The sequence below is a fragment of the Quercus suber genome, unplaced genomic scaffold, assembly GCF_002906115.3.
Source record: "Quercus suber isolate HL8 unplaced genomic scaffold, Cork oak 2.0 scaffold_993, whole genome shotgun sequence".
Lineage (NCBI taxonomy): Eukaryota > Viridiplantae > Streptophyta > Magnoliopsida > Fagales > Fagaceae > Quercus > Quercus suber.
Genome location: NW_027070408.1, coordinates 70,127 through 92,612, shown reverse-complemented (window position 1 = coordinate 92,612; position 22,486 = coordinate 70,127). Strand labels below are relative to the sequence as shown.

At 34.4% G+C, this 22,486-nt stretch overlaps 1 protein-coding gene across 1 annotated transcript; it reads left to right on the top strand.

Annotated features, from left to right (window-relative positions):
• Positions 1 to 4,727: 4,727 nt before the first annotated feature.
• Positions 4,728 to 11,148, top strand: LOC112010724 (amine oxidase [copper-containing] alpha 2, peroxisomal). The gene is made up of 5 exons (XM_065768761.1): positions 4,728 to 5,531; positions 9,215 to 9,599; positions 9,678 to 9,791; positions 10,145 to 10,683; positions 10,836 to 11,148. Exons 1-5 carry the CDS (start codon positions 4,759 to 4,761, stop codon positions 11,038 to 11,040), a joined length of 2,016 nt encoding a protein of 671 aa, XP_065624833.1. The 5' UTR covers positions 4,728 to 4,758; the 3' UTR covers positions 11,041 to 11,148.
• The last annotated feature ends 11,338 nt before the right edge of the window (positions 11,149 to 22,486 follow it).

Below are 22,486 nucleotides of genomic sequence, written 5' to 3'. Positions count from 1 at the left end.
GAAATTGCTTAATGCTACTAATTTGATTGATAAGGTGAAGACTGAAAACATGATGTTGCTTGACAAGATTAAGAATCTAGAACTAGAATTATCTATTGCTAGAGAACAAACTAATAGGTCTGCTAGTTCTAAACTTGATCACATGTTGAGTGTTCAGAAGTCTCTCTTAGACAAAACAGGTTTAGTTTTTGTTGATAGCATCTCTATGTCTGAAACTCATTCCACAATTTTTGTTTCTTCTTCAGAGCCTCCCAAGATTGAGATTGTCAAACTAGTAGAAGTTACACCACCTCCTAGGAAGATTAGGGTTGATCTTAAAGAGTCTAAACCTAAGAATTCCAACCTCCCTAAGGATAAGAAGCATGATAGAACTTTGTGGGTTTGTAATTTTTGTGAAAAGGCTGGGCATACTTGCCCAAACTATTTCAAGTTGCAAGCTGCAAAACGAGTAAATAAGCCAACATTACCTGTGCCTCAAGCACAAGATCCTATGGTAATTATTGGTGAATTGGTAAAGGCTTTAAACTTTTATACCAATCTTGAAGTTGCACATCATTCTAACATGAATAATAACTCCAAATCCAAAGTTTCATGAAAGAAGTTTTGGATGCAAAAAGCTCAATCTAATTAAGTTTTTCTAACATGGTCCTTGTGCCTCATCTCAAAATTCTTTATGACCATTCTTTTCTTGTTGTTTTGTTTCTTTTTGCTCTTAGAATTTGCATTGCATTACATTCATGCATTTCATATTAGGTTGTTTTTGTTATTTCTTTTAAAAAATAAAATAAAATAAAATAAAAAAAGGAAAGAGGGATGTGTTTTGTATTATATATCTTGGATTTATAGTTGAGGTTGGCTATATTTTGGTTCATAACATGCTTATGTACCTTGTTTAGCTGGGATGAGCATAAGTGGTAAAGGAAATCCAGAAAATATTTTACACCCTTGAGGGTGTTTGGGTGTGCATGAAAATTCGGTCAAACTAAAAACCAATTTCAGTTGACCGTATAATAGGCACCCCAACTCTGTAAAACCAATTACATATTCATTTTACCTTTAATTGACTTCCAGCCTCACTCAAAACTCAACAACTCGGAGAGAGAGAGAGAACACCAAAGGAATTAGACCATCGTGCAAGCTTTGGTCGCCGTGCAAGCTCCGTCCACCATCTGTTGTCCACCGTGCACATTGCGTCCACCATCCCTCTTCTCTTCCTCCCTCGTTCTCTCTCTTTTCCTCTGACCAACCATGGCTGAATCTTCAACTATATGTCACCGATCTACAACCCACCACCCACCCTTGCCGTCGCTGCCGCCTCTAGATCAAACCACTAATCTCGTCACCCAAAGCCCCAAGCTCAATACTGATCTTGGCAACCGATCTGGCCGCCACCGATCACCAGCCCACTCCACTCCACCCCCAAACCCACCCAATTTGGCCGCTGCTGTCCTCCATCCACTCTGATCCTCTCTTTCCCTTGTTCTCTCTCTTTCCCTCAATCTCTCTTTCCTGATCTGACGAGTTTGTGAATAAAAAATGTTTTTATTTTGATTTTTGGTTGTGTGAAGCGTATATTTTGAAATTTTCTATGAAATATGAAATATTTGGGAGTTGAGAAAATATGAAATATTTGTAGAAAAATAGCATTTTTAGAATGTTACCAAATACCAGAAATCGTTTTCCGGACAATTTTCTATTGTAGAACCAAACACCCAAATTTCATTTTCCTTACAGGGATCCACTTTCCCCTACATTCATTTTACACTCGGAATTCAATTTACATCGATCCAAACGCAGCCTAAATTCTATTGTAAAAACTTCAATTCTTTTATAGTGGATCCATTTTACCTTGAGGATAGCTAGGTTAAATCCTTTCTAGAATTGTTTCCACACTATTTACATGATATTATTTTATTGTGTTAACATAGAACTGAATAACTTATCTAAGTAATCACGTGGCTAAATAACTAGATTAAACAACTTGTGTTAAGAGGTCTATAAACGTACAGGTTATTTTCTCTCAGTTTTGTAACCGTGTTTTTTTTTAATGTATCAATCATGGTTTAATGATTGCATTCTTAATTGATATCCATGTTTGTTTACACAATATTACTATGTATATTGAATATATGCTTGCAATTGTGTTAATTGATATCCAATTTTGTCTTGAACTGTAATTGATTATTATTATTTTCCACATGATATATACGCCTATTGTGTTTTGTTTCGTAATTCAAGAAACAAAGTTATATAGCTTATCACGTAATTAGTCAGCCAATTCCATCCAGTGGCTTATTAGGGCCGACTGATTTTAACAAGTGTTAGTGAGTCATTGATGCATTTGTATTCTTGGAAGTTTTCCGATATTATTGTCAGACCTAATGACTAATTAAATGGAATTGTTGTCCGTATGCATCTTTTCCTGTAATAAAACAGTTAGCAACGAAGAAAATCAAACTGGTTGATTTGGCTCATTTTTTCAAGAATAGGGACATCGACAACAAGGACATAGTGTTATGGCACACAATATAGGCTTCCCCCATAGCGGGTTTGAGCTCCGTCCTTCAAAATTCTTCGAAAGCCATCCAATTTTGAATACATGGCCTCCTAAGCCTGTTGACTTACCCACATACAATGGCACCACTCCTTAGAGAAGGGGAAAATAATCGGAATAGCTAGCTAATTGTCAGTTGCGTCATTAGATATTCTAAATAATTGTCAACTTTGATGTTGTGTGTAGACTAAAAATTTGAAAAACTATTAGAAAGTTGAAAATGGTGGCATACATTTCAATCTTGATCAATTAAGCTTTTATTATTTGGGTAGGTATATCTAAAAAATAAGAATTTATAGTATTAATTGTAAATCGATGATAATGAATCGGACCAATCACAGATTGCCATCTTTGTAGCAGTGACATTTGTTGTGAAAGTCTTTGTGTTCTTAGACTTATAGTTTACATAGTCATTTTTAGACTTATAGTTTACATCGTCATGAATTATATTTGCCAACACTAAACCTAACGAAATTATAAATTTGTAACTACAGTAAATATAGTAGCTCACTATATTTACCAATAAAGGATAATATGACTATATGAGTATTTTTTTTTTTATGTTGAGAATTCAAATGAATGACCCAATTTTTTAAGAAAATAAAATTATTAATAAATAAAAGATGGACAAAATTTGGTTACAACCAATAACTACAACCCCCACTAAAAATACTAACATGAATACATATTTTGAAAATCTAATCGTTAGATTGTATGTTCTTTATATTCTTAATAGGCATGTCAAATTTTGTGTTAATTAGATGTTAATTAATATTAAATCCATAAACTTATTTTTTATTCATAATTTTAGATTACAAAAATTTAAAATTTAAACATTTTATTGATGATATAGCTACTAAAATTTGATTTTATAGAAATTTTGCAAGTATGAAAGATATACAAAAAAATGTAATCTAATAGTGGATTTGTCAAATTTCATATTTAATACAAAAATATTGAGTGAAGTTGTAGCAAAACTTTGTCCATAAAAGACTACTCAAAATGAAGGGTTCGGAGTTATTCATTGAGAGTCCAAATCTTCTGTTTCATGATTCCTACTCCATTTTATACTCTACCAATAAAAATTGAACACATACACATCTCTTTTAATTAAATCCTTATTTTTAGCTTTTTCCTTATTTAAGTCTCCTAAAATAAATATAAATAAATAAATAATTCAAACCAGCACCACCACTACTGATCACCACCAAAGTGCACTGCTAGAAAGATCTCGTCGACCATCATCAGCAGCCATACACTCTTGCCGGTAGGAACTAAAACATGATAATAATAAATAAAATTTTTAAAAAAAATTATAAATAAATAAAATAAAATAAAATAACCAAACGGACCCCCCACTGGCCACCACTTCGCGGGAACCACACATTTGGATCTGGAAACAAACAAGGGTTCTTGTTTTCTTTTGTTTTGGTTTTGCAAAGAATCAAAAGCAAAGTTTACTATATTTAACAAGAGCTAGAAGTAAAACAAGGCATGAGGAGAAAGAAGCCACCAAAAGAATGTGGTGGCACCTCCTTTACTCAAATCTTGCATTTACAGACTTATAGTGCCTCACCCACTAATGATGCAATTATTAAAAGGAAATACAATTTGTGGTTTCGCGAATCCATCAATGCCGCACCGTTGCAATCGATTTTGAAGAAGATGAATCAGCCATGGTACCTACTAGGTGATGGCTAGTGGGGTATGTGGGGTTTATATATGTATATATATATGTATGTATGTATGTATTATTTTTGGTTACTTCCATGGTGGTGATGGCCATTGATGATGGCCGGTGAAATCTTTCTAGCGGTGCCCGTGAAGGATGTCAATGGTGACCGATGGTAGAAGACTAGTAATGGGACTATTTTAAAATTTTATTTTATTTATTTATTTTAAGAAACTGAAATAAGAAAAAGACTAAAATTAAGGATATAACTAAAATAGGTGAATATTTATTCAATTTTTATTAATAGAGTATAAAGTGGAGTAGAAATTACAAGACAAAAGATTTAGATTGATTTGTTAACTTAAGAAAGCAAATAATAAGAGAAGTTTATGCAAATCTTGCATTTACTTAAATTATTAAAAGAGATAAAATATGACCGTTGAATGGTCTTAAATAAGTTACAAATTGCCATTGGGCATTCCGAAATGCTTATTTAAGAGCAAAGAGGCTTAATAACTATCCACGCAAAACCATGGCTTCAACTTTGAAACTAATACTTTTCGTGCTCTTATCCTTCCACATCTTCTTACTTGTCTCAAGCCACCAGCACCACCCTCTAGACTCTCTAACCCCTTCCGAGTTCACCCTGGTCCGAACCATAGTCAATAAAACCTACCCCAGCTCAAAGCTCAACATAACTTTCCAGTACATAGGTTTGGACGAGCCAGACAAACCCATCATCCTCTCATGGCTATCAAACCCCAAGTCCAAACCCCCACCTCGCCGCGCCTTTGTGATTGCACGTCTCGATAAACAATCCCACGAGATCATAGTCGACTTATCGACCCGTGTGATAGTCTCTGATAAAGTTTACCATGGACACGGCTACCCTTTGCTTACCCTTGATGAACAATTTGCTGCAAGCGAATTGCCACAAACATATGAACCCTTTATCGAGTCTATAAAGAAGAGAGGCTTAAACTTGTCTGAAGTTGTTTGCTCAACTTTTACAGTTGGGTGGTTTGGAGAGTTGAAGAGCAAAAGGGTGTTGAAGCTTTTGTGTTTTTATATAGATGGAACGGTGAATTTGTATGCGAGACCAGTGGAGGGAATAACTTTGGTGGTTGATCTTGATGAGATGAAGATAGTTGAATACAATGATAGGCTTATTGTGCCTGTGCCAAAAGCTGAGGGAACGGAGTACAGGGAATCAACGCAAAAGCCACCCTTTGGTCCTCGTTTAAATGGTGCAGCCTTGGTGCAACCTGATGGGCCAGGGTTTAAGATTGACGGGCACACTGTCAGGTCAGTCTTCTTTTTGTTTTGTTTAAATGTCTTTTTTAGAGATATTACATAGTCTAAGAAATTAAAGTTACGTTTGGTATATATGTATAAGTATATGTTTTTAATTTTTAAACATCATTACATATTTTTTTATTCACATATATTTCTAAAAAATACAAACAACATTACTAAAACAACATTATCAAATAGCCCCTAAGTCCATTAATTTTTTTTTTTTTTTTATCGTTATTCAGAGTCTTTGACAGACACCTAAATGTTTTGTTTTTTTTTTTGTTTTTTTTTTTTGAAGAGACCTCATTGTTAATTATATGATATATTGTATTATAATCAACTCAACCTAGGGTTTATAAATTAGACAACTCTTAAGTTATTTCTATAATTAATTTATACATTTTACATATACATCATACAAGAGTTTATAATATGTTTGAGTTTTTTTTTTTTTTTTTTTTTTATATGGTGAAATTACAATTTATCTATCTGTGTGGTTTGGTAGAAATTTACATTACCTACTTGTAATTTTAAATTTGACACTTTACCCACCAGATGTCAATTCAGTCAGATTTCCTTAACTCACATCTATTAAAAACATAATTAAATATGTGATTTTGCCTCACTCTTATGTTTCTCTCCTCCAAAAAACACAAAAAACATAAAAATACAAGATCAAATAAGATAAAAAATACTCCAACAGAACACTTACATCATAGGATTTCAAATCACAAGTAAACAACTTAAATTTCAGTCAAACCTGCTTAAATGGGTAAAGTATCAAATTTTAAACCACAAGTATGCAATTTAAATTTTAGTCAAACTATAAGTTGATAAGTTATAATTTATCTTTTTTATTTATAAGTCAAAAATATTATTAATGAAGCTAAAATGATAATACAACACCCAATATATGAACCTTTCTTATTATAGGAGTTCTATTTTACATTCCATTAATCACAATTTATAATATATTTATTTTACTTTTTCCTTTAAAGTAACTAAAGTTTAAAATAAATATTTTAAAAAATTAACCATTTCATACTAACAATTAGTGAAGTCTAAAGTAAAATACAAAAAAAAAAAAAAAAAAAAAAAAAAAAAAAAAAAGAGAGAGAAGTGAGGGTTAAGAGTTTTATTCAACGACAGCTAACTAAGTGGCAAAACAAATAAGAGAAGATAGATCGGCCAATAAAGAAACAGATAGAATTTTCAAGCCAAAAACAAGGCAAATGGCGTGGAGTCATGACAAAACAAATTTTTTGATAGTAATGACAAAACAAATTAATGCCATATGTCTATCTGTTTCGTATAATACTTTGGCAAGGTTTGACACTGCTCTTTTTTTTTTTTTTTTTTTTTTTTGTTTGACATTGCTCTTATTGATTGATTTACGCGTCTCTCTCTCTCTCTCTCAGTTTCTCTAATTATACAATGACTGCTGCCATTGACCAACATTTATATTAATGCTGAAAAGATGGGACAACGGAGCTCACCAATATTTTTGTGTTTCTTTTTTCTTAAAAAATTTTAAAACCACGTAAAAATGCCACGACTTTATGAGCAGCAGGATGGGAGAAAATACGTGGTTCTGTTGCACGTGTCTCTTACCTCAACCCCTTCCATGTAAAGCGTGGAGTCTATTTTTATATGAAAGGGATAGGATAGCACATGCAATGAAAATAACTCCCAATAAAAGAGATAGATAGCAAATCATAAACATAAAATAATTGTGATTAAAATTGTGAATTTTTATAAAGTAATAGAACTATTTTTTGAAGAGAAAACATTAGGTCAAGCAGTGTTTTACGCTATCTAATAGAATCTTGCCACATCACTTTTTTTTTTTTTTGGTACTTAAGCCCCTCATCAAAACAAAACAGAACGACCTAAGAAAAAAAAAAAAAAGAGGAAGATTTTTGGGATTGAGCCCTTCTTCATAGCAAGCGATTGTGCGATCCACTTGTAGCCGAGTTGCATGTGACCGAAAAACGCCGCGAGCGCGTGATCGCGCCTCTCGGAGGATCCGAAACCGGAATGGCCCGCTCCAGAACCAGAATCGCCTCCTCGAGATCACCGCCAAAACGTAAAGGGTCATCGCCAAGTCCAGACTCGGCTCACCTTCAGCTCCACCGGAGCACCGCTCGGACGACTTCGAAGCTCGGAGCGCATAGTCGAGAGCCTTGTTCGGTCCCTCACCGGAGGCGATAATGTCGCGAGCGAGTTTGAGGAGAAACGGGCCGCTTCGGAGTTCGGGTTATTGGGGGGAGGTTTTCTCGGCAAGAATTTGGATCGCCACGAAGAGGCGGGCTTGGAGTTCGAAACAGAGTTTACGGGTTCGGATCTTCGTTAGGTCGGAGTTTCAGGGACAGAGATTCGGAGCGGTGGAGTTTCGGGTGGAGTTTTAACAGAGAGAAGGCTCGGCATTCTTTTTTCTTTGGATCGAGAATTTGGGATTGGTGAAAAAGAGTGGAAAGGTGAAAGTTGTGAAATTCAAGGTACAGAAAATGATAAATACAAGAGAGTGAGAGAGAGAGAGAGAGAGTAATGAAGGTGTGGGGATTAAGTTGAGATTAATGGAGTTGATTAGAACTTGGTACCAAACTCAACTTGGTGTGTTTGGGATTTTAATTATTTGATTGATTGCAGTATGAGTTTGCAGATAAGATGTCTCTGCTGGGCTGGCACAAGGGTGATGGAGGTTTCAGTTTCCAGTTTGGTTCTGCTTACGATTCAGTGTTGTCTTTGAGGGCATTTTCGTCATTTTTCTCACTCTTGCAGTCAGAGGAAGCTTTGTGGTGGTGGTCTTCTTTTTTCTTAGGTTGTTCTGTTTTGTTTTGATTAGGGGCTTAAGTACCAAAATAAGAAAAAAATGACGTGGCAATATTTTATTGGGTGGCGTAAAACACTGGTTTTATGCTACCGCCTGACTTAGTGTTTTTTCTTTTTTGAATAATTCTAGTACCACATAAAATGCTACAATTATCTTGTATGTGTGTCAAATTGTAACTAATTGCCTGTTTTATTTACATAAAATCACTATTTTTTCTTTACTATTTTCTATTTTCTATTTGCCACGTGAATAGTTGTGAAACAAGTTGCGGCATTTTTTCATAATCTTAGAATTTTTGCTTTTTCCTTTTTTTTTTTTTTTTAGATAGCTCACCTAATCCTAGGTTACACAGTGCGGGCGGAAATGTATCATTGGAGTTTCAGTACTAAACAAATAAGTTGCCTTGTAAAAGTATTACACGATTTAGATTCAATGGACCAAAATTGTAGCAGTCCTTTTCGGTTTGATATTAAACATTTAGACTTTGACTCGATCAAGCAGTCGGTTTGATATTAAACATTTAGACTTTGACTAGTTGAAGCAGCACGTCTATGTGACAAAGCACAATATTTGGCTCCACATGCTGAGGATGTTTGCCCAAACCTCGTGAAGTTGACCTGGTCACAGCCGACCTCATTTGGGCTAGTTGGAAACATGTCATTCATTTGCTACATAGATAAATGACTGTTCTTAGTCTTTTATATCTATTGCTTAGAGTGAAATGAGAAATATTACAAATTTTATGTACAATTTTTTACAAAACTTATTGCAATCCTGGCCTAATTCAAAGGGTTGGGCTAGGACTACATGTTCTTGAACCTGAAAATTTTAACAAGCCTCAATTTTTCTTTGTATTTAGTTGGGCCAACTGGAAATTCCACCTAGGATTCGACGTACGAGCCGGTCCAATAATTTCTCTAGCATCAATTTATGACCTTGAGAAGCAAAAATATCGCCAAGTTTTATATAGAGGATTCATATCTGAGTTGTTTGTGCCATACATGGATCCAACAGAGGAATGGTACTACAAAACCTTTTTTGATAGTGGTGAATTTGGGTTTGGTCAATCTGCAGTGTCACTTAAGCCCTTAGCCGATTGCCCTGCCAATGCAGTATTTTTAGATGCATACTATGCTTCGAGCAATGGTACACCAGTGAAGATATCTAATGCCTTCTGCATATTTGAAAATCATGCTGGAAATATAATGTGGCGTCACACAGAAACAAGTATTCCTGGAGAAGTTGTAAGTAATATTATTGTAATTGTTGTTGTATTGTTTGAACAAGTAGTAGTTTTAGTTGACAATTTTATGGTATTGCAGATTAGGGAAGTTAGGCCAGATGTGAGCCTAATGGTGAGGATGGTCGCAACTGTGGGCAACTATGATTACATTATTGATTGGGAATTCAAGCCAAGTGGCTCCATCAAATTGGGGGTATCTTATCAACTTGAGAAATATTTTTCCATCAACACTACAAACACCAATAAATCTCATAACAAATTTTACAATTATATATTGAGCTAGCAAATTTGATTAGTATATCACTTTCACTTAGGATTATCACTGACATAATTTATATTGTACATCAATCACACTCTGTTACTACAACAAGTCAACAATTGTGAAATTTATTATGACTTCAGACTTACTATCAATTTTTCATCAAACCTAAAAATTTTGTACTAAATGAGGTGTCAATATACATAGCAAGTTCCTATGAATTAATAGTATATCTTCCTATTTATTTCTGTCTCTTACTATGAGTCTTTCTCAAACTATCTTAACAGATTGGACTAACAGGAATTCTAGAGATGAAGGGCGTGATATATACTCACACAAATCAAATAAAAGAGAATGTGCATGGCACATTGTTAGCAGAAAATACTATTGGTGTGTACCATGATCACTTCTTAACGTACTATCTTGACCTCGATGTGGATGGTGAAGACAATTCCTTTGTCAAAAACAATTTGGAAACAATCAAAGTAACAAACCATAGCTCACCAAGGAAAAGTTATTGGACAGTAGTGAGTGAAATTGCTAAAACTGAATCTGATGCCCAAATTCGGTTTGGCTTGAAACCAGCTGAGCTAGTAGTTGTGAATCCTAATAAGAAAACCAAAGTTGGGAACAATGTTGGTTATCGTCTAATTCCAGGATCAGCGACACACCCTCTCTTGTCGTACAATGATTATCCACAAATTCGAGGAGCCTTTACTAATAATGATGTGTGGGTTACTCCGTATAACAAATCTGAAAAATGGGCAGGAGGACTATATGTTGATCAAAGTCAAGGAGACGATACCTTAGCAGTTTGGAGCCTCAGGTAGTAGATAATGAATGCAAATACTCTATTCTACTTTTAAACTTTGCTAGCTAGAAATTTACAAGAAAATAATTATTGATTATGGTACTTGTGACTAATGTTTTCTAACGCACTTTTTTTTTTGGTTTTTTTTTTTTTTTATATAAATGCAGGAATAGGAAAATTGAAAACAAGGACATAGTATTATGGTACACCACTGGATTTCATCATGTGCCTTGCCAGGAAGATTTTCCAGTGATGCCAACCTTGAGTGGTGGGTTTGAACTCCGGCCAACCAATTTCTTTGATAGTAATCCAGTCCTTAAAACAAGACCTCCAAATCTTGTACACTGGCCTAACTGCACCAACAAACCATGAGATTTTACATCATAGTGTAGTAAATCAGATTCAATAATGATATCCTTTGTCATTGATTATCATAAAATGGATAATGAATCCAAATAAAAGATGAAGCTTTAGATACCATTTGGGGTTGAGTTTTTTTGCGTACAAGTTAATATGAGGGAGTATTGAAATATTAAAACAAGACCTAAAGTTTTTTAAGTAGATGGAAGATGATCTTGTTGGTTTCGTTAATTTGAGATTGACTTCCATTAGTGTTGAGAAGAGGAGAGAAAAAAAAAAAGACACATAACTTAAAAATGGTCGGTGGAAAATGGTCGGTACAGACCTCGACATCCTCTTCTTTTCTCTTATTATAATTGATCATGAAATTATCAAAATCTAATTTAAATGTTGTTATCAATGGTTAATTTAATGTCTAAGTTACATTAAAGTACATCTTTAGCTTCCCAGAAATCACACAACTTAGAACCCAATTAGAAAGAATTAGATCATCCTTTTCACTCTCCTCTTCAACCCGGTTCAATTCAATGTGCCTTCTTCCCCAAATTTCTCAAGTAACCAAATATATTGTACTATGGTAATCAAGTACAAAAAATAAGTAATGCTAGGGTAACTAAAAATTTAATATATATATATATATATATATAAAGAAAGAAAGAAAAAAGGGAAGGTAGAAATGACAAACTCCTAACCATTTACTCACACAATTGAGCTACAACTAGTTGGGACCATTACAATAACAACTTCTTGAGAGCATTGCTCCTTAGATACTACAGACTGAGCACAAAATATATCTATCTATAAACTATAATATGCCATTCCTGAAGCCCTAAGAGGAGAAATTTGGGGCATAAGGTGTCCACTGTCCATCCTATTAGATTAGCTTGATTTTTTTTATCTTGAGCTTGACTAAAGCATTTGTCATAGCAAATCTAGGATACATCTATGTATGGAATGGGGGAGATGGAGAAATAGGAGAGCAAAGTAGAGAAGAAGATGGTTAGAATATATTAAAATATAATATATTCAAACATATGGGCAATGTTATTAAAATATACTTCTTGCGCCTCTCCTTACTTCCTCTTATTTTCCTTCATCCAAACATATGGGTGAAGTCATCATTTAACTATCTTTTTAGGAAGGTAGGACAATTAGGGATGGCAAAATGAACCCGACCCGCGGGTACCCGGTCCGACCCGACCCGTTTAACATTGATCTGTTGTTTGCTGAGAAAATAATGGGTTTTCTTGGGTGTTTTTTTTCCCTCCTGTTTGGTTGCTAAGAAAATCAATATTAGGCAATTTTTTTTTTTTTTTTTTGATTGAGCCACAGAATGGGCCCTGAAGTACCACGGCCCAACGGGGCCCGTGGAGCACGCGGGGCCCGGCAGGGCCGGGTCCGGGCCCCGAAAAAAAATCCGTTTAGTAAACGGGCCGGGTCCGGATTGTGGGCCTTGGCCCGCGGGTCGGGTCCGGGTATGAAAAAACCCGGCCCGAACCCGACCCGTTGCCATTCCTAAGGACAATCTCTACCTGCAATTTAGGGGGCAAAGAAGTATCCAATTCTAAAGGAATTTTTTTTTTTTTTTTTCCCCTTGAAATTTGTTAAGACCGCGACGCTAACCATTACTTCTAAAACCAATTTATGTTAAGAAGAGACACACTTTAGTTTTTGCAGGAAGCAAAGTCCGGCCTCTATACATGTTGCAAGTGAGCATAAGAGGTTTTGCAATGCGTTGTCCCGTAGGCTAGGCTGTCAAGCACCAATATGCTATGCTTGCACATTACAGCGACCCCATAGGGTGACCACTAAGTACTATCCCCTCATAAGGCCAAAAAAAATTATTTTAATTATTTCTCCCAAAAAAAAAAAAAACATTTTAACTAGAATAAAGGGAAAAAAAAATGTCGAAATTGGGCCTTGCGCGCGTTGACTGTCCCATAGTAACCAAAAAAGTAAGACCTTATTATTGGGTCCTACGTTTCCCTTGATAGTTTGAACCAAGACCTCCAAATGTTGTTCCGGGGCATAACTACACAACCTAACTATGTGATTTTACATTATAGCGTAGTAATCTAGAGGAGTTCAATAATGTCATTGATTATCATAATATAAGTGCACATTGAATCTATAGGTAATTCTATGGTACCCAAAAAAAAAAAAAAAAAAGGTACGGTACCCACTAGTGGGTAACTTGCTATATCAGGTTACTTTTTTCTCACATTTGACAATTTCATCCTCACATTATGCAGTTTCAACATCACATGTGACAATTCTTTTCTCACATTTGGTGGTTTCTTTATTTGTTTCTCACATTTAACGATTTCATCCTTACATTGTGTAGTTCTAACATCACATGTGACTGAACTTTTGTCACATTCAGTGGTTACCTTGAATTATACACAATGCCGTAAATTATAATTAACAACAATTGCATACAAGACATGCACTCATCTAATAGAAAAAAAAACACTAACAGGGTATCACAACCCCAAATTGCTAGGGTTGGACCAGGAAAAGAGGAAATAGAGGTGGAAAAAGAAAAGCACTCAGAGTCAATAACCTGATAAAAATTCGAGATTTTTCGTGTAGAATATCACAACAAAATGACTTTAGGGGATATTATAATTTTACCTTCTCAAGTGGGTAAGCAGTTTTACCACAAATAGCACATTTTTTTTCTTTTTTGGGTCCCAGAAAACATGCTCACAACCTTGCTAGGTGACCTAGTCTGAAACCAACTCAAGCTTTTGAGAATCAGTGACAACACTAATACACAATATGCAAAATAGCAAACCACCTACATTAATCACTTCCCACAACAAGCTCAAATAATTTGATACCATCAACCAATGGAGATATATACATTTCACACCTACAATGTGAAAAATAGTAAACCACCTACATTAATCACTTCCAACAAGAAGTTCAAATTATTTGATACCATCAACCAATAGAGATTTATACATTTCACATCTACAATGTGAAAAATAACAAACCACCTACATTAATCACTTCCCACAACAAGCTCAAATTATTTGATGCCATCAACCAACAGGCCTCTAAAAGAAATTCATCCACATTCAAATAGTCCAATTTGAGGAGTAGAAAATCTTCTATATTAGCAGAGAACTGGTGAGGATTTCATTCACCTTGGATAGAAGATGGAAGGGAATATTTGCTTCTCCTAAACCATTTAGGCTTCTAAGAAGTGTTATTCTACAAATTCTTGCACACCAACTAGATGGAGTAGTAGTCAGAAATTTTACTAGTGACACAATAAGGTGGCTGAATTTAAATAATTTCAATAGAGTATGTACACTATTTATGAACACTATTTATGAACAGTATAAAATATTGCAACTTGCCAAACCTAGGACTTGGCTCTTGGTCTTCTTTTTTTGGTTATAAATATGCATAATTGGGTTAGGCTTTGATAGTATCTAACTATCTTGTCAACTAGTTCTCCACTCTGCCTAAGTAAAAGGGTATTCAATATTCAAAGCCATAACATAAGGTAATAAATTTGATTTTTTTTTTTTTTCCTGAGATGGAGAGCCTTTTGGGTCTGCTTAGGATTCATGTCCATAGAGGGGTAAACCTTGCAATCGGGGATGTCAGATGTAGTGATCCTTATGTTGTTATCAAAATGGGCAAGCAGGTAAAAACATATTTAAGCTATTTTGAACTTACACATAACTATACTCCTAAGTTAAATACTTCTTGTAGAACTTTCCAGATTCAAACTCAAGATTATTTTATAAAAATAAATAAATAAATAAATAAATAAATAGAAATGGAAGAAGAAGAAGAAACTAGGGGAAAAAATAAACCAAAAATTGATGAAAAAAAAGTTCCAATACGAGAAATTTTAATTTAGCCTCAATATCTCTGTACATTAACTTATTCACCGACCAATATTGGAAAAAACCAAAAATTAAAAAGCAAAGACTAGATTTTTTTTCTAACACAAAAGATAGACAGTCACTTGCTATATGCATATGCAACTCAATATCAACAAACTCATTTCAACAAACACCTCAAAGCCTCAAAACTACTGCTGATGCTTCTTCTTCTTCTTCTTAATTTCTGTATGTATTTAGGACACTTCAATTTTTTAATATAGCACAAACCAACTATAAAATTGGTGTTCTTACTGCCAAGGAGGTTGTAAAAAATAATAATCTCCTAAGTCCATAGGTTCATAGTATCATGTCCTCCCCACACTCCCAACCAAATCTAATCTTATCCCAACTTATGGATAAGGGTTCCCACGTCTCACTCAAGTTTCATGTCTCACAACCCAAACTCAAAAATGCAAAGATTTTTTTTTTCTTCTTTGAGAAACCAGTTTGTGAGACAAACCGATGCTTTATTAAAACATAAGAAAACTAATGAACATCAAACAGGGCAAGGGGGATAATGTCCCCAGGTAAGTCTTCAAACCAAACCTGAAGTTCTAGCCCAACCCCAGATTTCTTTGCCAAAGCATTGGCAACCTTATTACAATTTCATTTCACATAGCATTAGTGATCCAGGTAATCAATGTTGGATTGTCAAGCCCTTCGATGTAAAGATTAATTTGTCAAATATATAAGAACCGAACTCAAACAAAACAATAATAGCATAAACCCACAAAGTTTAGAGAAATAATATAAACTCATATCAGCGTTAATCATATGTAAAGATAGAACCTGAAGATTGTGGGTGGCACCGCCGATTTAGAATGGAAGAGAAGAAGCGCCGTCGTTTCTACTGGAAGAGTTGAAGCACCGCCAAGTTGGATTCGATATGAGTGCGCCATCGATTTGAGTATGGATTGGAAGAGAAGAAGCTAGAGAGTGGCGCCGACGAATTGGATTGGATGAGAAGAAGCGCCGCCAATTTAAGGTTGTGGGTGTGCCACTATCTGGTTCTTCAGTTGTGGGTATGGTTTAGAGAGGCAAACATGAGACAAAGCAAGCAGAGGTAGAGAAGCAAACGTGAGAGGAGAAAAGTTTGATGAATGTTATAATTTTTTTGTTTATATATAAAACCTGTTTAACTAGTAACCAAAAGCTATTAAAATTACATCAACAGTCAAGATCAAAACAATACTAAATTAATGGTTCAGATTTAGGTGGGTACACTATCAAAAAAAAAAAAAATAAAGATTTAGGTGGGTACCGTACCCCCTCTTTTTTGAGGGGGTATGGTAGAATGACCCATATATATATATATATATATAAAGTATAAACAATATCTCGTTGTCACGTTTTCACATGTAATTGCCGTATTGACACACGCCATGCATACCTTCAAATGGCATGCATAACGTATTACAATTTTGATTGACACTCAAACTAATGAAAGCAAACTACAAGCAGAACGTCACGGCTACCATCATCATTTGGTTTCTGTTAAGATCTAGTGTATATTTTTGGAACAAGGAAGAGTGGTTTGTATGTTCAGTGGAAAAGAGAAGAAGAGAGGAGGGAAGAAGGGGTTATATATTTCAGCCCCTACAATGCATATTGATCATCCAAACATTCAGCTAATTATTAAGAACGCCTTCACATGGGAAAGAATCTCCAATAATTCCTTCTCAGTTTTACCCAGACGTCTAACACTTGACAATTATTTGATTTTTAAATGACATGTTATACAACTAAAGAAAAATTGAAAAGAAATGAAGGATTCAATTGGAGAAGATAGAAATCTTATCCTACTGCACAAATAGTAATTAATTAATTAAAAAAATAAAATAAAAAACATACTAAGACAATAGGTACGCGATATTGTCGCAGCTCAATCAAACCATAAAGTCAAGTCATTCTTGATTTTATGGTCAGATTGAACCACGCCAATATCTGGGGTTGGTGCCTCAGCTTGGATTGATGAGAAAGAAGTGCCTACCTCAAATTTTGAAATTAGGGACATGAACATAGAGTGTTGCTGGAAATATTGCTTGATGGATCTGTTTCAAAGCTTTCTCAATTTATAGTTTCCAATACCAGTTTTGTCCAAATTGTAGAAAACAATTACAAATGCATGGTGGATTCAAAAAGACATGTAGAATAATCCAAGGAGATGTATCTGATCTCTCAAGGAGGGCCGGCTAGCTTAAGTTGGATTTTACAAATCTGCACTCTAATTTTCTGTTTATATCCATGATCGATCTCTCTCTCTCTCTCTCTCTCAAATTCAATAGTTAGGAGTGGGGATATGAACCCCAAAAGCCCCTTTGAAAAATCAGAAGATGTCAACCAATTGAGTTACAATGCTCTTAGGGTGTCCGCACATAGTTGATATAATTGGATTAAAAAATTCATTGGTTCTAGGAATTCAGTAAAAAAGAAGGGATGCTCTATCCTTTCAATTTCAAAGATTTTGTTAGATCATTTTGCAATGAGTTTTTCAATAAGCACAATAAAATCTTACAAGATTTTATTATTTTTACAACAAATTAGAATAGAATTAAATAAAGATTATATCTGAACCCAATACAACTCAAAATAAAAGTGTTGTAAAAATGTTATAAGATGTTATTCTACCTAAACTTTCTCCTTTGCAATAGTAAATATATGTTCCGGTCTCAAGACATGAGATTTGTAGAATTCCTAAAGCCACCCAATTTATAGTGGCCATTTGGAAGCCATCCTTGATAGGTTCTTGAGAGACAACAGACGTGTGTTGTAGTTAAAAAGGATTGAAATCATTGAATACAGGCTCGGCTTCATGCTGTTTACCTTCCCACATCCTCAACCTATAAGTCAAGGCAACCTATTCTACCCCACAAGGTCATGTCCAACCTTGTAAGGCCTCACCTCACGTTATTGTTAGGATTAGTGTCCTTAAATCCTATTGTAAAATGCTATGTATAATATTAAGTGTAACATTGCGTATGACATTATGTATGACTTAATATTGTATTAAATAAAGTTGTTTTATTATTATTATCTGAAATAATTGTAACATGAATATTTGAACATTATCACATAGTCCATGAAATGCATAATATGTGATTTATGTGATTTAGTTACAGAAGATATAAGTCACAAGTTCTTTGTAAACTAAGAATTATAGTTCGTAGTCGATGATGAAATTGGGCATTTCATCTGTGAAGACTGTAACATATCAACTACGATGATTTATCTTGATCATGGAAGTGGAAACTTCTAATTGATGTGTTGATATGTTTTAAGAGTTAAAACATATTGAACTGGACCGCTGTGAGATTTATTATTCTCCTAAGAACTGTCAAATGAATAATAAATCTCACGACTGATATTTGCATGAACTCTTAATCCTGAGAGAATAATGAACTTGATCATAAAGTGTAGGTTGCCTTGATATATCAGGAGTGAGATCTAAAATAACGGTCAAAACCTCAGTATATTTGGCAGTCACATTTAGTGTTGATGGAACATATATTCTCAAAATAGAATTCATAGTCTCTTAACAGAGATATAAAATATTCCCTTGAGATAAGTTTAATGGGTTTGTTATTCAGAAAGTTAGGCCTAACCACTTTGGTAAGAAATTACTAAAGTATATATTTATGAAATTGGATTTCATAAATATATGATGAATAACTTAAAAGGATTAAACTGGGTATTCAAGGATTAAGATGTAGTAATCTACAAAGTGGCAGTCCACATTTATAACTTTGTATTACTACGAATATTTTATGAAGGGGTTTGCATGTACAATAAAGTCTTGGGATATTATTTATAGATAAGGCCTAGAATGTAACTATATTTATATAGTGGTATTAAATATAGTTAATGGTAACTTTGGACTTGTCAATAGTTGACAGAAAAGCCCAAGGCCCATTGGAGCTAATGTCTTATTGGTCCCTTTTGGTCCCACTCCAAGCCACACATTTAAGCCTAATTGGAAAGGCCCAATAGGTTAGCCTAATTAGACAATTGGTTAGATACAAAAGGAAAAAAACGTACAGAATTTTATGTGAGTGAAAAACATCATTAAAAAAGTGGTGTGTATGAGAGTGTAAGTCACTCTTTAATTCTCCTTTTGTAACCAATTAAGAGTCCACACTTCTTGGGTGTTAGTGGAATTGGAGTGAAGATTGAAAGTATTCTCAAGTGCTTCGATCTTTGTTTTTGAAATTCACCGCTTCAAGGTATGCTCTCTTATACTCGAATTCTGAAATTTACATACTGAATGTTATAAATTGAGAATGAAGTAGATCCGTTAATTTCCCGTTGCGTAGATACTTATTTCCATCAAAATGGTATCAGGGCGGTCTTCAATTTCCAATCTGTTTAACATGTTTTCTGAGTTTTGGAATTGGAGATGATAGTTTCATATTGTTAGAAGATTATGTTTTAATTTTTTGCATGTTGTTGAAACTATGATTTGATGAAAACTGAAATTGATTTTATGATGTTGTTTAAATTTAAATTTAAGTACGTTAAATTGAGTCTTAAGGCTATAACATCAATAGAATTCAGTTTTGACATCAATCTCTGTCTGTAATGTTCATATGTTGAATGTTTGTTCATGAAAAATGAAAAAAACTGCCTTAGAAAATTTCTAGAAATTTGAGTTTTGCGATTTTCAATCGATCAAAAATCACTTTCTATCGATCGAGTGAAACAGTGATCAGAATTTTTAAATAGATTGATTTTCGATTATTAGTTGATTGATTGAATTTATTTTTTCGATCAATCGAGACGCAATCAAGTATCAATCAAACAAGTTAGGAGGTCAAGTTCGAATTTTTTAATTTTTTCGATCGATCGAGGGGCACATTCGATTGATCGAAAGAAAGAAAATCAGAAATTTTTCTAAGTGTTTTCACATGTAAAAGTACTAAGACTATATGTAATTAGATTATGCATGTTTTATAATTAAAAAAACCTTTTCTTTAAAACATCTACTGGGAGAGAGATACAAGGGTTGGATCTCACGACTTCCATTGTTGGTTCATAGTAGTGTGAGATATATACTTTGTCTTTGCTTCGAGCTTAGCATTCCATGCGGAGAGTATTTATTTCATGGTCCTACAAGATTGAATTTCTTGGTTTATAGTGGTTTAATCAAACACCTGGTCTTAGCCTCGAACTTTGCATTCCATGCGGAGGGCGTTTTGTATCATGGTACTACAAAATAAGCCTGTTAAGGGAATGAAATGTGGCTACACATGATTCTAGACAATGGTATACACTAGACTAAATATTATAGTATCCTCTATGCTGAGTTCTTACTATCATTATTTAGAGGCCAAATGTATAACGGCATATTATTAGTGTTTGATAAGAGTTATCATGATAGCACTTTAAGAATGAGAATAGTTCTCAATCAATCATAGTATTTTATATTCACTCTATGCTGAAGGATATTGAATATGGGATTGGGTTGTCGTTGCATATATTATATTATGGTTTTATTAAGGTTTCATACTATATGTTTATATGCTAAATTGATAATGTCTAGTTTACTTATAATATTCATGTTTATTGTTTTCAAATTTGAACATGGCATCTTTTAGCTCACTTGTTACTATTCTTAATTAAAACAAACTTACTGGATCCAACTATATAGATTGGAAAAGAAATTTGGACATTGTTCTTACTGCTGAAGAGCATAATTATGTTCTTACTAAACCATGTCCTAGCTTTCCTTCATTAGATGCTCCTCTTGAGGAAAAATAGCAATATGATCGTTGGCAGAAATCTAATGAGATGGCCAAGTGCTACATCCTAGCATCTATCTCAAATGTTCTACAGCATCAAATGCAGGATGTAGAACTAGCTTATGCTAAGATTGAAGGAAATGTTTGGTGAGCAAGACTGTTCTGCAAGGCAAGAAACCATGAGGCAAATTTATAATACCAAAATGACTAAAGGAAGTTCAGTAAGGGAGCATTGTCTTACAATGATCTCTAATCTGAACACATTGGAGGTTTTAGGTGCCGATATTGATGGAGAATCCCAAGTGGATATGATACTCCAGTCACTATCGGAATCATTCAAGGAATTTAGACTTAATTACAATATGAACAAAAAGGTTTATACATTGTATGAATTGATGAATAAATTGGTAGCGGCGAAAGGCATCCTCGGTACTTCTAATGTTGAAGTCAATGTTGGTGAAGCTTCTACTTCTCAACCTAAGTCGAAAGGCAAGGGTAAGAAGAAGAAGAAGAAGAAGAAGGACTTCACCAAGCAAGAGGGTAAACAAATTGCCTTAGGGGTTGCTGACAAAGAAAAGAAGCTCAAAGGAAAATGTTTCCATTGTGGTGAGAAAGGACATTGGAAGAGAAATTGTCCAATATTCAAGGCTACCAAGAATAAGGGTATGAATAATACATTCCTTCTAGAAATATGTTTGGTATAGAATCCCACGAATTCCTGATGTGTGGATTCAGGTTATACTAATCATATCTGCAATTCCTTGCAGGGGTTCCAGGAGACTAGAAAGCTTAAAGAAGGGGAGTTGTTTCTTACTTTGGCTGATGGGAGCAGGATTCTGGTTGTAGCTGTTGGAGTGTTTAATTTATGCTTTAACTCAAGAGTTTTAGTATTGGAAGACTGTCTATATGTACCTAATGTTCGTAGGAATTTAATTTCTACTACTTACTTAGGTAAACATGGATATTGTGTTATCCTTAAAGACAATGTTGTAATAAAGAAGGGTAAAGTGTTTATTTGTTTTGGCAATATTGTTAATGGTCTTTATATTTTAACTCCTGATAAGCATGAATTATATAATTCTGAATTAGATAATAACTCACATGTGAAATCATTAAAGAGAAAATTTCTTTCTACTAGTGATGCATATCTTTGGCACTTGCGTTTGGGTCATATTAATTCAAATAGGATTCAAAGACTGATCAAAGATGGACTCTTAGAGCCCATGGACTTTGATGAATTTTCAATTTGTGAATATTGTTTGGAAGGTAAAATGACAAAACGATCTTTTAATGTAAAAGGTAGAAGAGCACAAGATTTGCTAGAACTAGTGCATTCTGATGTATGTGGTCCTATGACAATTCAAGCAAGAGGTGGCTATGAGTATTTCATCATATTCACTGATGATTACTCTAGATTTGGTTATGTGTACCTAATGAAACATAAGTCCGAAGTCTTTGAAAAGTTCAAAGAATTTAGGGCTGAAGTTGAGAATCGATTAGGCAAACACATAAAGGCTATTTGATCTAATTGAGGTGGCGAATACCTTTTTGGGGATTTTAAGGATTACTTAACTAAAAATAGGATTATGTCTCAATTGACTGCACCTGGAACTCCACAACAAATAGCAGAAAGAAGGAATAGGACTCTTTTAGATATGGTTAGGTCCATGATGAGTTATTCAACTCTACCTATTTCTTTTTGGGGATATGCTTTAAACACTGCAATGTATCTTCTGAATTTAGTAACTTCGAAGTCTATTCCTAAAACACCTGTGGAGTTGTGGAATGGGCGTAAGCCTAGTATGAGACATCTCCATA